At 41.8% G+C, this 16,541-nt stretch overlaps 1 protein-coding gene across 7 annotated transcripts in view; it reads left to right on the top strand.

Annotated features, from left to right (window-relative positions):
- The window catches only part of EMSY (EMSY transcriptional repressor, BRCA2 interacting), an 84,387-nt gene that overhangs the window by 12,627 nt on the left and 55,219 nt on the right, over positions 1 to 16,541 (top strand). For 5 of the 7 annotated variants that reach the window (XM_089676737.1, XM_089676742.1, XM_089676741.1 and 2 more), the window contains exons 2-7: positions 2,115 to 2,214; positions 3,042 to 3,116; positions 4,961 to 5,145; positions 6,646 to 6,798; positions 11,531 to 11,790; positions 11,892 to 12,162. In XM_089676737.1, the coding sequence (XP_089532863.1) occupies positions 2,115 to 2,214; positions 3,042 to 3,116; positions 4,961 to 5,145; positions 6,646 to 6,798; positions 11,531 to 11,790; positions 11,892 to 12,162 (1,044 nt within the window). The remainder of the gene's footprint in view (positions 1 to 2,114; positions 2,215 to 3,041; positions 3,117 to 4,960; positions 5,146 to 6,645; positions 6,799 to 11,530; positions 11,791 to 11,891; positions 12,163 to 16,541) is intronic. The other 2 variants (XM_089676738.1, XM_089676740.1) reach the window with 1 other exon arrangement.

Below are 16,541 nucleotides of genomic sequence, written 5' to 3' on the forward strand. Positions count from 1 at the left end.
ACATGTGTCTGCGTGTATGTACAGTTGTGTTCAAAATAATAGCAGTTAGACACCACTAACCTGATCAATCACTGTTTTTGGTAGAAATGATATTTCTACATGGCAAATAATTTACTAGGAGGTGTAGTAGAGTAATAGAAATCCAACAGACCCAACAGTCATGACATGCATGCTGCTGATTCTGTGTCATTGAATCACTCATTGAAAGGGGCATGTTCAAAATAATAGCAGTGTGGAGTTCTATTAGTGAGGTCATTCATTCTTTGAAAAACAGGTGGCAATTATTGCCCTTATTTAAGGAAGGAAGGCAGCAAATGTTGTACATGCTGGTTACAGTGCATTTCTCTCTGAAATTCTGAGGAAAATGGGTCGTTCCAGACATTGTTCAGAAGAACAGCGTACCTTGATTAAAAAGTTGATTGGGGAGGGGAAAACATATAAAGAAGTGCAGAAAATGATGGGCTGCTCAGCTAAAATGATCGCAAATGCTTTAAAATGGCAACCAAAACCTGAAAGATGTGGAAGAAAACGAAAAACTACCATTCGAATGGATAGAAGAATAGCCAAAATGGCGCGGACTCAGCCAACAATCAGCTCCAGGAAGATGAAAGAAGGTGTAAAGTTCCCTGTGAGGACTGTTACAATTAGAAGACGCCTATGTGAAGCCAAGCTATCTGCAAGAAGCCCCCGCAAAGTCCCACTGTTGAAAAAAAGACATGTGCTGAAGAGGTTACAATTTGCCAAAGAGCACATTGACTGGCCTAAAGAGAAATGGAGCAACATTTTGTGGACTGATGAAAGTAAGATTGTTCTTTTTGGGTCTAGTGGCCGGAGACAGTTTGTCAGACGACCCCCAAACACTGAATTCAAGCCACAGTACACTGTGAAGACAGTGAAGCATGGTGGTGCAAGCATCATGATATGGGGATGTTTCTCATACTACGGTGTTGGGCCTATTTATCGCATACCAGGGATCATGGATCAGTTTGAATACATCAGAATATTTGAAGAGGTCATGCTGCCTTATGCTGCAGAGAAAATGCCCTTGAAATGGGTGTTCCACCAAGACAACGACCCCAAACACACCAGTAAACGTGCAACATCTTGGTTCCACACCAACAAGATTGACGTTATGGAGTGGCCAGCCCAATCCCCGGATCTTAATCCAATAGAAAACTTGTGGGGTGACATCAAAAATGCAGTTTCTGAGGCAAAACCAAGAAATAGAGAAGAACTGTGGAATGTAGTCCAATCATCCTGGGCTGGAATACCTGATCACAGGGGCCAGAAGTTGGGTGACTCCATGCAACACAGATGTACAGCAGTTCTCAGAAACAGTGCGACTACAACCAAATATTCATTAAGTCATTCAAAGGAAAGCAAAATCTTCAAACATTTTTCAGTTTATATAGTGAATGTTTGAGTTTGTAAAGAAGAATACAAACACTGCTATTTTTTTGAACCGTCTAATATTCACTTTTCTTCAATTTTTTTAGAGGAACAACACAAATTTGATCTATTTTTCTTCATGTTTTGATTTGGAATAGAATGTGTAGTGTTCCCAATGCATTTGTGTGGATGGAAATAAAAGCTATTAGAAGGATTTTCAGCTTTATTCACTTTTTTCAACACACTGCTATTATTTTGAACACAACTGTACATGTATGTATGTGTGTGTGTTTGTGTGTATGTATGTGTCTGTGTATGTATGTACATGTGTCTGCGTGTGTATTTCTGTGTATGTACATGTATCTGTGTGTATGCGTGACTGTACGTGCCTGTGTGTGTATACATGTGTCTGTGTGTATGTACATGTCTGTGTGTGTACATGTTTCTGTGTGTGTATGTACATGTCTGTGTGTGTATGTTGGTGGCGAGTAACTCTTAAGTCCTGGCTAGTAGCTCAGGACTTGAACTTTTAAGCCCTGCTTTATAGTACTGCCAGCCTAATGCTTTCAGGCACCAGAGACTGAGAGGGGGAGGTGTTCAGGAAGGATGTTAGCAGTGTGAGGACACAGTCCGGGGAGTAGGCGCAGGATGCTGCAAGAGAGCACAGTTGAGCATTTTAATGGATGTGTGATCTACAGCTTTGATTTATGTTTTTGTTTTGTCAGAGCTGGAGGCGTATGCAGGCGTTATCAGTGCCCTTCGAGCACAGGGCGATCTCAGCAAAGAGAAGAAGGACCTTCTGGGGGAACTTTCAAAAGTCCTGTGGTCAGTTTCCATAGACTGTATTAAAGCTGAAGTATATTATATGCATATATCTTTCCTTGTTTCCTCCCCTCCCCTGATCAACATGAATTTATAACATTTTCAATTAGATCAATTTGTTTTCAATAGTGTTTTTTTTAAATCCAGTGGTTCTAAAGCCTTAAGCCTTTGTTTTTGTGTTTGTGTGTTTTTTTTTTTTTTTTTAACTTTAATGTATTCTATGCACTAAAGTGGTTCTAAAGGTTGAAGGATTTTTACCTTTATGTATTCTGTACATGAAGGTAAAAAAAACTTCAGCATGCAGCTTACTTACCTGAGCCTGATCTTGATCCAGCGCTGTGCACAAGAGCTGTTGGTCTTCCAGGTCTCTGCCTCTTCAATGGCAGCGGGAGACAGCAGCGGGAGCCATTGGCTGCCGTCAATCACAGCCAGTGAGAGAGGGTGCGGGGGAGGGGCCAAGCCCGCTCTGTGTGTCTTACACACACAGAGGCGACTCGTGAGAGCGCACGCATGAGTGCCCCCAGAGCAAGCTGCTTTCTATGGGGGCACTCGGAGGAGAGGAGGAGCAAGGAGCGTTGAAAGGGGAACGGAGAAGAGGAGGATCAGGTCTGCTCTGTGCAAAACCATTGCACAGAGCAGGTAATTATGACATATTTGCTTTTTTGTTAAAGCTTTATTATCACTTTACCAGGTCAGTGAATATTTATGCAGCTGTAGTACAGATTTGATTTTTGTTTATATGATTTGCCTGATCATGCAGACGATTAAGATGTTCTAGTTTGTCTGGTCCTCTTCAACCTAAGTGTATAACAGTTTCTATTTTTCGTTAGTATTTCTACAGAGCGGCATCGCGCGGAGGTGCGCAGAGCAGTGAACGATGAGCGCCTTACCACCATCGCTCACAAGTAAGACTTGGTCAAATAGAAAAGCTCTCTTGATTTATATTCTGCTCTAATTTTGTTCAGTTATTTTTTTTACTGTAAACTGCATCATATCTTTATATTAAATTCCCATCATCCCCTGTACAAATGGAATTTCCCATCCGTATGGGGGGAAGCATCTGTTCTGGATGTTTTTAACTACTTGCCAACCGCAGATAGCCGAATGACAGCTACACTGCGGCCGGCCAGTTCTGGGAGGGCGTCATATGACGTCCTCCCAGAACGCGCTCTCCTGCGCGCCCCCTACGGACACAGGTGATCATGTGATGTGGTAAAAGGCCAATCACAGCAGCCTTTTACCACGTGATCAGCCGTGTCCAATGACACGCTGATCACCGGGAAATGCAATTGCCAGTTCTCGGCTGCACTTTCCTCATGCTGCCAGAGCGTGAGGAAAGTACTGCCGAGAACCAGCAGTTGTCAGAGCAGGGATCGGCACTGATGATCAGGGCACTGATGATCAGTGCTCTGATGATTGCTGCCCAGCAGTGCCGCCCACCTGTGCCACCCAGCAGTTGCGCCAGTCAGTGCCCAGCAGTGATGCCTGTCAGTGCCCAGCAGTGATGCCAATCAGTGTCACCTATCAGTGCTTTCTAACCGTGCTGCCTATCAGTGCCGCCTATTAGTGTCCATCAGTGCTGCCTCATCAACGCACATCAGTGAAGGAGAAAAATTACCTGTTTGAAAAATTTTATAATAGAAACAAAAACTTTTTTTTTTCAAAATTTTTTGCACTTTTTTTGTTTATAGTTCAAAAAGTAAAGTGCCCAGCGGCGATTAAATACAACCAAAAGAAAGCTCTATTTGTGAGAAAATCATAAAAATTTCATATGGGTACACTCTTGCATGACCGCGCAATTGTCAATCAAAATGCAACAGCGCTGAAATATGAAAATGCCCGGTAGGCAAGTGGTTAAAGAATATGTAAATCTAACATTTCATATTCCTGATGTGCCCTGCTGTACCATGTACTTGTATAAAAAAGGATGCTGCTCTTTGTGTGAAATCCCTAGTGTTTCAGCCAATCCCTCTGCTTTCCTACTGACCACGCCAAGGAGGACAGCACACTGTGGTCAGTTCTCTAGCTGTGCTGGGAACTCAGCCTGCTTGCCTCCAATGATCAGACTTATCCTAAATCCCAACCTCCTGCACAGCCAATCACTGGGAAGCTTAGGTTCTTCTTCTCTCCCAGCTCTTATGCAGCTGACTTTTTGTTCTGGGGACAATGTTTTACCAGACGAAGTGAGGAAAAATCCACAACAGTACACCTACAACAATAAAAAGCTGACAGGGATTATAGCATTTTAGCATTTAACGTAAAAAAAAAAAAAAGCTATAGATACACTATATATTGGCTGCACCGCAGTGTACTCATGGTTTTCCCACAGATTAGATTGCGCATGTTTTGATCCGCTTTCTGGAAGCACACCAAAGATGCAGCATGCAGGCCAAACCACACCACAGCACGACAATGTGAAGGCACCCTTACTCCCAGGATCTGTACACATCATCATCCTCCTTGCGAGATCCTGCAAAATGCTGACTGCTCTATATCTCATTAAATTTGTGATGCATGGCATTTCCCAGGATCTTGCTGGAAGGATGACTATTCACCTAAGTGCCACGGTTGGAAGCCAAGAATAAGAGAAGTGCAATTTTTTTTTTTTTTTTAACATTCATGATGTAAAATAATATGGGGGAGGGGGCTTTTTTTTTAAGCTGATCTTGCTTATTTCTGCAAGGTGTGCTGTAAAGTGTGCTTGTAGTACGCACTATTATTTTTGTGCTATTTGTCCTGCATTTTCCAGCATGTCTGGTCCAAACAGTTCGTCTGAATGGTCCATCGAAGGTCGGAGATTGGTACCGTTGATGCCACGTCTGGTTCCACAGACTGCTTTCACGGCCACTGCCAACGCCATAGCCAATGCTGCTGGACAGCACAACTCTTCACTTCCAGATCCTGCTGAGACTGGGAACAAGGAAGGTGAGGAAGGTGGTATCTTCTTTTATTCTTTGATATTATTATTATTATGTTTTTATGTGTGACATTGTTCAGCAGTGTTTGTAGTTGGGACTGAGGTATGTGTGTGTGTATATGTGTGTGTGTGTATATAGATATGTAGATAGATATAGAGATATATATAGATGTGTGGGTATGTATGTACTTCTGCCAATGTGATATTTCAGTTTTTTTATTTTTAATACATTTCGCTGACATTTCTAAAATTCTGTTTTCGCTTTGTCATTATAGGGTACTAAGTGTAGATTGATGAGGAAAAAAAATGAATGCGAACAGCTGTAGTATCAGGCTGCCAAAAAACAAAATTGAAAAAAGTGAAGGGGTCTGAATACTTTATGAATGAGATAATAAATGTATACTATTATTATTGACATTTTTGTAGGCCTTTAGGACTCGTTTCCACGTGCGGTTGGGGGAGCAGTAATGCTTGGGTTGTGTTTTTGCCACTCCCTCAACCACTCCCCCTTTAGCCGGGAAGGCAACATTCAGGTTTGTACACATGCCACGGCTGCAACGCTGTCACAGCGTGAGGAAAGTACTGCCGATAACCAGCAATTGTCAGAGGAGGGGTCGGCACCTATCATCAGGGCAATGATGATCAGTGCCCTGATAAGTGCCCAGCAGTGCCACCTATTAGTGCCCATAATTGTTGCATATCAGTGCAGCCTCATCAAGGCACACTGAAGGAGAAAAATTACTTGTTTGCAAAATTTTATAACAGAAACAAAGAAACTTTTTTTTTTTTTCCAAAATTTTTGCTTTTTTTTGTTTATAGCGCAAAAAATAAAACTCCCAGCGGCGGTTAAATACCACAAAAAGAAAGCTCCATTTGTGTGAAAAAAATGTCATTTGGGTGCAGTGTTTCATGACCAGGCAATTGTCATTCAGAGTGTGACAGCGCACTCTGCACAGACATGTGCATTTACGTTTTTTTTTTTTGTTTTGTTTTTTTAAACCTTGAAAGCATTGCTGATTGCTGGTGCAATGCAGGACTCCTGCAAACAGTCAGTGTATCTGTGTGCCTGTACATCCGGCAAATACAGTCTGATAGGAAGACTCAATGAACTAACACAGCCGGGACTTGTAATTCATTCATTCACTGAACTTTGTGAATGAATGATGTCGCCGTGTGGGCGGAGCCCCGCACGTCTGCACAATTTTCAAAAAGTGACAGCTGGTAAGGGTAACTACTGCCAGTATGGCTGTCACGGGGGTGGGGGGGAATTGGGCGGACCAGCTGCAGTGGTGGGAACGGGTGGAATATGTAACATGTTCCCAAAGGTGAACTTATCCTTTAAATCTCTAGACTGGATGGACAAAAATACAAATCTTTTGGCAGGTAAAACAGCTTTTGTATTTTTTTTTTGTATTTTATCGGCCAGTTTAACTGTTTGCCTTTTTTATTGAAAACCTTTTGAAGTGGAAATATGCATTTAGGCATCAACTAATGAGCAGCCTCTGTTCTCTCTGTAGTGGTCGTGTGTTATTCCTACACAAGTACAACATCCACTCCCACATCGACCCCGGTCCCCAGTGGAAGTGTGGCCACTGTCAAGTCTCCCCGACCTGCGAGTCCAGCCTCCAACGTGGTGGTCCTTCCCAGCGGCAGCACAGTCTATGTGAAAAGTAAGTGAAGATTTGTAGTACCTGTTGTTGTCCATACTGTCATTCAGAGAAAACGATGTATTCTATCGATGAATACAAAGCTTCTTTTGATTGAGTCAGAAGTTGTGACATCATCAGCCCGCCTTTCTGACTCGTCTAATCAGAGGAAGCTTTGTATTCATTGATAGACTACATGACTTTCTCTGAATGGTTGAACGCCGCTCCGGCAGACTGTTGTGTTCGGGGTCTGAGACAAGAAGGTCTCGGCTTGGGCCGGAACACCGTGTTGTATGCGGTATGTAGCCTCCGCTTCATTCAGTTTATACAGCGGCCTCAGATGTTAGTGAGGGACATGGTTAGTTTGGGCCAAGCTAGCTGAAATGAACTATGTAAAGTGGAACAAAAGATGGAGTTCAGCTTTAACAAACTTTTGTTGCAGATTCCTACCTTTTTGTTGTTCTAAAGTAATAGCTGTTGGTCTGTGTGCATGCGCAAAGTGTTTGTGAATGAGTGTGACCTTTCCATTCTTCATCAGCTGCTGCACTCACAGGGTTCTAATGAGGAAAGCGGCAGGGTCTGAATCCCCTTACACGTCATTAACCCTTTGGGGGTATCTCATCCAAAACTGAATTTGTTGTTGCAGAGGATGCTTAAAATCAGGGTGGATTTGATTTAAATCAAACTGATTTAAATCCCGATTTAAATCACTAGTCAGTAAGGCTTGATTTAAATCCTAGTTTTCTACATAAAGACTAATTCTTGCTGGTATAACTTTAATATACAAGTAGATGAAGATTTTTAGAATAACAACTTTTCATATTAGTTTTTTTATCCCCAGTTTAATAGGTTAATCATTCATATTTGGACAACTTTTCTGTTGTACTTAGGAAGGAGAAAAATAATCATTACCTTAATAATAACAATTTAAATAGATTTATTCATCTGAAACAATAACCTTCCAGCATATGTGATTTGCTTAAACATCCATGTTTGTTAACTAATTTGGCTAAACAAAATATATATATTTTGTTTTGCCAAATTAGTTAGACTGTCAGCCCCTTCCTCCTCACACTTAGTTTCACTTTCTTCTTGTGCAGATCTATTCCACTCCAAACAATCAGAAAAATATTGTTTCTATTCACTGAACTTCTTGAAACTTAGCACTGAAGGGGTTGATTCTGTATTCATAGGTTTGTAGAAGTTAGGATGAAGGTCTTTTTCTTAACTCTGTTCATGTTATAACATTTTTGCTGTGAAGAAGAGGCATGTGATCTCCGCTGAGTCAAATTCAGTTTTGAGAACTGCAAAAGTAAACCAATCATCTGTGATAATATCTTGTAGGCAGAGAAACTGCCCAATAATCTTACAGAAACCTCTGGAAGAGCATGACATTGTGAATGGATTCATGGAATTTATTTACCAAAAACATTAAACATATACAGCCTTATTCTACATAATTAAAAAACTAATCTTTATTTCATGATGGAATAACCTTTGGATGGTAATATATTTTCCTCCAAAAAGCATTTTATTTAAAAAAAATCCGATTTTAAATAAAAAAAAATCCGATTTGAAAAAAAAAACCGTTTACATAAAAAAAATCCGATTTGAAAAAAAAAACCGTTTAAATAAAAAAAATCCGATTTGAAAAAAAAAACCGTTTAAATAAAAAAAATCTGATTTGAAAAAAAAAAACCCGTTTAAATAAAAAAAATCCGATTTGAAAAAAAAAAAACGTTTAAATAAAAAAAATCCGATTTTTTTTTTTTTTTTTTTTTTTTTTTTTTTTTTAAATCATTGATTTTTATCCACCCTGCTTAAAATCTGATTTGTATCTTAGTGCAGACTTCAAGGAAAATCAGTGAGTCAATTACACAAGCTGCAAAATGGATTTTCTGGGGGGAATTCTGTATACCATCTGTGTACATTTTGTACATGCATTTTACAGAAAAATTCAGCACTGCACATTGAAAAGGAACACCCATTATATTACAATATGGCTCATGTCACAATTGTATATACTATATAAATTTTTTTTCTTCGCTGTATTTTTTTAACCTCGAAAGTACAATTACCTCGATTATCTGTCACAGAGATCACAGAACTTCCCCTAAAAACGCCTTACCCTAGGTTCACACAGGGGTGTATTTAGGTTGTGTGCTGCCCTAGGCAACACAAAAATTGGCGCCCCCCCGCCACAGAGAGAGCCTGATATTGACCAACAACACCCCTGCCCCCCACCTGAGAGAGCCTTCCATTACCACTGCCAGCCAGCCACCATCCCCCACGGTGAGAGAGAGAGACACCTCCACATCTCCGGACATCCCCAGGAATGAGAGTCGGGCTGTGCATACACTGTCATGAAACCCGCAGCCTCTCTCAGAACCCACCAGGTCCCCATGCTGGGAGTGTCCCTTCTTCCATCCTGTCTTCTGAGGGGAAGTGCTGCCCCCCTGAAAAATGCCGCCCTAGGCAAATGCCTTGTTTGCCTTGTGGTAAATAGACCCCTGGGTTCACACGTAAGCGTTTTCCGCAGTGTTTTGCAGAAACGCAGTACAGTCCATGTAACACGATTTCCTATGGAACCGGTTCTCACCTGTGTGTTTTCACCCGGTGCATTTTTTGGAAAGGGTCAGGGACTTTTGAATGCAAAATGTTGCGTTTTTGGTTCTATAGACTTCAGTGGGAATGCTGCAGAAAAGCATGTATTACGGTTTTGCCACATTTTTAAAATGCCACATGCATTTTAAAATCTGCCTAATAACAAGAAAAATAAAAACAAAATGAAAAAACGCAAGTGCAAAAACGCAAAACGCACCGCAAAAAGTTCTGCAGAAACAGATCACAGGCAACCTGAATAGGTGTGAACCTAGATTTAATCTGTTTTCATATAGAGAAGGCTGGCATCATCTTTGCATACAGCCAGGGGCAGCATCTACTTTATGGGAAGTGATGGATAAGTCTCCCCAATGGGAACACAACCGTAAAGGAAAGATCTCTCCCCTATCAGCTAAGTTTATGTTCTCTTTAGAACGCTCAGACAACTAAGAATTGGTGACCTCTTTTGCAGCCAAGTTCAAACCACTTTCCGAAGTATTATGATCTTTTGCCATTGTTCTGCTTCTCATGGAAAGCAATATTTCAAACTGATTCATCATTCTGAAAAACTTTATGGCTTTGGCATGAGGTTTTGTTTACAGGCTATAGGTTCCTGATTCAGAGCAAAATGAGTTTGAGTAGACTGATGGAAGCAGCCATCCCTTGACTCTCATGCTTAAAGTGTATGGAAACGCTAATATCGAACTTTTCTTATTTGTTCTTTTTTGGTCTTTTAAATATACAATTTAAATCGTTTTGTTCTGTCTGTTTAATAATTATGAAAATACCTGTTCATCTTGCCAAAATTTTGTGAGTTGAAAACTTCCTGTGCTGCAGTGTTATTGGATAGATTGTCCCCTTGTCTGTAAACTACAGAATACCACTCCCTTTGTTATGGAGAAGACTAGATGGGATGGTGTTCTGTAGTCCTCTCCTAGAATGACAACGTTCCTCCTCCAGATACAGTAAGATGAGTGTTGTCACACTAAGACAGGAAGTGTCTTAGTGCAGAATCACCAGGTGAAAATAGTTAGTCTGGCTGAAAAAAAGACAACAGTCCATCCAGTTCAACAATTTAAAAAAAAAAAGTTATAATCCTATACCCACAAAATAAAGAAAGAAGATGAATAAAAAGCAGCCACCACGTAGTAATCTACAGTATATTATATATATGTTTTTGGTTTTATGTACCATTCAATTTAGTTCTGAAACACAGGTGCTAAACTAATTTCCGCCCTGGAACTCTTAAAGCAAACATTTGTTGTATTGCAGCTCACCAATTCTTAGATGTGATGGCCGCATTTGTTTTCTATGTGTTGTATCTTTTATTTTCATCTGGCGATCCAGCTAGTAAGTCTGTTCTTTTTCAATAGAACAATCTCTGTAGCAGAATGTTGTTACAGGGACGAGACAAACCATTTAACACTTGATCACACGACCAGCTTTTACTTGTGTAAAAACTGTTTTCTGTAACTGCTTATAAAGCGTTAGCAGGAGTTTGGCTAGTAGCCCTCCCCCCACAGACTGACAATGCTGCTGTCAAAAGGTGCCCCCTGGGCTCATTCATTCAGAGTGGGTGCACTCATACAGGAGATGTTACTGGCCAGATCACAAGGTGAGAACAGAAGCAAAAAAGCATAGGAAAAGAATATTGATGCAGCCACCACATCTAATTATTAGTAAGCTGCAATATATTACATTATTATTACAGGTACTTGTATGGCGCCATCAATTTGCACAGATATATATATATATATATATATATATATATATATATATATATATAATCTCATTCACATCAATCCCGAACACTCAAGGGGTGTACAGTCTAAGGTCCCTAACTCACATTCATACATACACATACTAGGGCCAACTTTAGACAGGAGCCAATTAACCTGCCAGCATGTCTTTACAGTGTGGGAGGAAACACGCGCAGGCACAGGGAGTACATGCAAACTCCAGGAAGGTGGTTGGGATTCAAAACAACGACCCTACTACTGCCAGGCGAAAGTGCTAACCATTTAGCCACTGTGCTTTGGGTTTAATACCACTTAGCACAAGTTAGGGTATGGCTACTTCCACCAGGGCCTGATCACACTGTCTTTTTGGATTCATAAATGAGTTAATAATATTATAATTACATTTGCCCCTTCAGGTGTTAACTGCTCAGATGACGACGAGAAGCCTCGCAAGCGCCGTCGCACCAACTCCAACAGCTCATCCCCTGTTGTCCTGAAAGATATCCCCAAGCCAACAACCCCAGTCTCAAAAACGATTGCAGTGCCCGTTACCGGGAGCCCCAAAATGAGCAACATCATGCAGAGCATCGCCAACTCCCTACCACCACACATGTCGCCAGTGAAGATCACTTTTACCAAACCCACCACCCAGACAACAAACACTTCCACCCAGAAGGTAAACATCTCTAGTCATGGCTTGCATGGTTTCCTGAGCGGAAATAAATGACAATCAATAGCTGCTTTACAGTTTTAACTTTTTTATTTATTTCCTAACAGGTAATAATTGTAACAACTTCTCCAAGTTCTACATTTGTCCCAAATATTTTATCGAAATCTCACAACTACGCTGCAGTCACTAAACTGGTTCCCACGTCTGTCATAACTTCTACCACTCAGAAGCCACCAATGGTCGTTAGCTCTGCCCAGAGCTCAGCCATTAGCAGTACCACCACCAATGCCCCGTCCGCTTCTCTGTCTACAGGGGGCATTGCTGTCACCACAGTTGTGTCTTCAACACCATCCCTGGTCATGTCCACAATGGCACAAGGTAAGAAAGTCCTCTATAGCATTTCACTGACATCTGGATGATCATCCAAGGTTTTTATTTGGTATTTTATTTATTTGGCTTTTATGTGGTCTAGTTTGGGTCTCAATTCCAGCAGCATATGAGAAGTCTTACATTAATTTGTTTCACACCTTAAAGCAGAAGTAAAATTGTACATGATTTTGGGGGCTTGGCATGTGGCTTCTTAACTTTTGTAACCAGGGATCTGCTGAGTTTCCTTCTGCTTTAAAGAGCAATTGAACCCTTGTACCCAAAAAATAGCAGGCAGAAGGCAAAGGATTAGACACCAGTGCTGCCTGGGTTTCCTTGCAGCTGATCTTTTTCCCAGTTATCGAATTTGCCATGCCTTTTTCAGCATTGTGTCTCTCTGTGAAGGTGGCCATCTTGGTGGAGGCAGGGCTTTGTTCCTTCTTGTAAGAGCCTCCAGCACAGTAGTGACATTACCAAATCTCACTCCATAGCCCCTAAGACTTGCAGTCAGTCACCAGACCCTTAGATATCATAGTTACATATGGTTGCATAGTTGGTAAGGCTGAATAAAGACACCCCAGTTAAACCTGTGTGGATGGATGTGCTCATGTCTAAGATCATATCCCATATCCCTGTATATTGTGCTCACTAAGATGCTCATCTAAGAGGTTTTTGACACTATCAGTACTTCCCGCTGACACCACCAATTGTGGAGTTGAGTTCCACATCCTTACCACTCTACGCAGTTAAAGGCTAAACTGTTTCTCCACCAATTTCATTGAGTTACCCTATGTTTTCTTGTGCTTCCTCAGACTGAATAGTTTATTTCCTATGCAAGAATCACCACTGAAGTATTTGTATATCGCTATCATATCTTTTCTCAAGCGTCCCTTCTCCAGGAAGAATACGTTTTTAGTGTAGTCATTCCTCGTAACTGACGTCATCCAGTCCCCTTATTAACTTTGTTGCCCTTCTCTGGACTCTCTCCAGTTCCAGGATATCCTTCCTGTGGATTGGTGACTAGAACTGGACAGCATACTCCAGATGTGGCCTAACCAGACTTTTATAAAGTGGCAGGATTATAGTTACCCTTTTATATGCATGCTAATATTCTGCTAGCTTTGCTTGCTGCAGCTTGGCATTGCATGTCGTTGCTGAGTCTGTCATCCACTAGGACCCCCAGATCTTTTTTCTGGATTCCTCCAGAGGTTCATCCCCATATCGCACTTTAGACATACAGTGTTGAAGCGCCTAGGCCAGGGATGTCAAACTGGTGCAAAACTACAAGTTCCATCATACCTGTGTCTTTGGGAGTCCTGCTTGTATCTGTCAATCTTAAAATGCCTCATGGGACATAGTTTGGCAACAGATGGAGGGCCACCAGTTTGACACTTGTGGCCTAGGTGCACTCTCATGCCAGGAAATGTACTGATATATTTCAGAACAAATTCCAAACAAATAGTACATTTGTCAGGATAATGAGACACCATTAACAATTTCTAATTTTTCCTGCATAGCAAATCTTCACGTTTTTAATTGAAGATTGTCACACATGGGAGATTTTGCTCAAAGCTTTCTCCACAATTACCTGAGATGGGTTTGTGTTGAAATGCTTGAACAGACTCTGAGATTTTGCAGTTGCCTGTAAGATCTTTAAATATACAAGTCAATGCTTTTGATGGTTGGTAATGCTTGGTCCTGAAATGCCACATAGTTGGGGGAAGAGAAATATTAAACCACCTGTAAACCCTTCTCAAGCATGTGCCTTTGATTACTGAGTGCTGTGGACATCGAAGCTTGTCCTTGTTCCTCAAACCAGAATACATTCAAATTTGAGCGCTGCACGCCACTTCAATTTTTTTTTTTTCCCCAAAGTACATTATTGATCCAGGTACTTAGTTATATCCCACCTGTATATTTCCTTTCTGATGTTTCAGTAAGCAAATGGTTTATTCATAGAGATACACAGCCAGCGGTGCTTGAATCTATCTTCTTGCTTGCCGTCTGTGTGTGGCCTCCATAGTATACTGGAGGCATGAAAGAGGTGAACTGAACCTCCTTTTACTTGAAACATCCAATAATACAGGGATGTTCAATTGATTTGGCCAGGGGCCACATGAGAGCCTGGGAGTTAGTGGTTCTAAGGTTTTAGGGGTTTTTTTTACCTTCATGTATTCTGTGTATGAAGGTAAAAAACCACTGTGCAGTGCCTCCCTTCCCCCCCAGTCCCCTCCGATCCACTGATGTTCTCGACAGCCGCTGCTGTCTGGGGACTCTTTCTCCTTATTGGCTGAATCAGCAGCGGGACTCAATCACAGCCAGTGAACCAATGGGGGGGGGCACGTTGCTAAGCTGAGGCTCTGCGTCTTATGGAGGAGGAGCCAGAAGCGCCAGCGGGGTCCGGAAAAGGAGAGGATCTGCTTTGTGCAAAACTGCAGACATGTTTGTTATTTAAAAATGAAAACCGAAGCTTTAGTGTCACTTTAATTCTGCTCAATATTCATTTTGGATCTGGTATGTAAACATATAGAAAATAACCTGGAGCTAGGAGTAATAGGTTCAACTGCTCATTAAATAGGTCTCTTTTAGATGGGCCCCTCCAGCTGCCAACTCGCAGTGTAAAATAACAGCTGGACAGGGCTGTTTACATGCTGTGGCTCCAATTCTTTGCTTTGAGGGGTGGAGTGCAGAGTTTGACAAGTGGCATGACTTGTCAAACTCGCCCATTGAGTTCAGTGAGGGGCTCAGAGGCATGCTGAAGGGCTGACAGTGGAGGCATCGCAGGCCAGGCAGACAGCTAACGGGCCAGTTGTGGCAATATTGCATTTTTTTTTTTCCTGCACATACAGTGAAGGAAATAAGTATGTGTTCCCCTGCTGATTTTGAATGTTTGCCCACTCACAAAGAAATGATCAGTCTAAAAATCGAATGGTAGGTGTATCGTAACACTGAGAGACAGAATAGCAACATAAAATTCAGCAGAAATGCATGTCTAACAAATAACTGATTTGCATGTTCATGAGGGAAATAAGTATTTGATCCTTCACAAAACATGACTTAGTACTTGGTGGCAAATCCCTTGTTGGCAATCATAGAGGTCAGACATTTCCTGTAGTTGGCCACCAGGTTTGCACACATCTCAGGAGGGATTTTGGCCCGCTCCTCTTGGCAGATCCTCTCCAAGTCATTAAGGTTTGGTGGCTGATGTTTGGCAACTCGAACTTTCAGCTCCCTCCACAGATTTTCAATCGGATTAAGGTCTGGAGACTGGCTAGGCCACTCCAGGACCTTAATGTGCTTCTTCTTGAGCCACTCCTTTGTTGCCTTGGCCGTGTGTTTTGGGCCATTGTCATGCTGGAACACCCATCCACGACCCGTTTTCAATGCCCTGGCTGAGGGAAGAAGGTTCTCACCCAAGATTTGACGGTACATTGCCCTGTCCATCATCCCTTTGATGTGCAGTTGTCCTGTCCCCTTAGCAGAAAAACACCCCCAAAGCAAAATGTTTCCACCACCATGTTTTACAGTTGGGATGGTGTTCTTGGGGTCATAGGCAGCATTCCTCCTCCTCCAAACACAGCGAGTTGAGTTGATGCCAAAGAGCTCGATTTTGGTCTCATCTGACCACAACACTTTCAACCAGTCCTCCTCTGAAGTTTGCCACTGAACATCTGAATGATGCAGACAGGCTGGACATGTGCTTTCTTGAGCAGAGGGACCTTGCATGCACTGCAGGATTTCAATCCTTGTCGGCGTAGTGTGTTACCAATTGTTTTCTTGGTGACTGTGGTCCCAGCTGCCTGGAGATCATTGACAAGATCCGCACGTGTAGTTCTGGGATGATTCCTCACTGTTCTCATGATCATTGACACTCCACAAGGTGAGATCTTGCATGGTGCACTAGACCTAGGGAGACTGACAGTTGTTTTGTGTTTCTTCCATTTGTGAATGATTGCACCATTGTTGTCACCTTCTCACCAAGCTGCTTGGCAATAGTTTTGTAGCCCAGTCCAGCCTTGTGTAGGTCTACAATCTTGTCCCTGACATCCTTGGACAGCTCTCTGGTCTTTGCCATGGTGGAGAGTTTGCAATCTGATTGTTTGATTGCTTCTGTGGGCAGGTGTCTTTTATTCAAGTAACAAAATGAGATTAGCAGCACTTCCTTTTAAGAGACTGCTTCTAATCTCAGCTTGCTACCTGTATGAAAGACACCTGGTAGCCAGAAATCCTGCTGAATGATAGGGGATCAAATACTTATTTCCCTCGTGAACATGCAAATCCGTGCATAATTTGTTAGACTTGCATTTCTTTTGAATTTTTTTGTTGCTATTCTGTCTCTGTGTTACACCTACCATTCAATTTTTAGACTGATCATTTCTTTGTGAGCGGGA

The sequence above is a fragment of the Staurois parvus genome, unplaced genomic scaffold (assembly GCF_062004578.1).
Source record: "Staurois parvus isolate SC_StPar_1 unplaced genomic scaffold, SC_StPar_1.0 ptg000173l, whole genome shotgun sequence".
NCBI lineage: Eukaryota > Metazoa > Chordata > Amphibia > Anura > Ranidae > Staurois > Staurois parvus.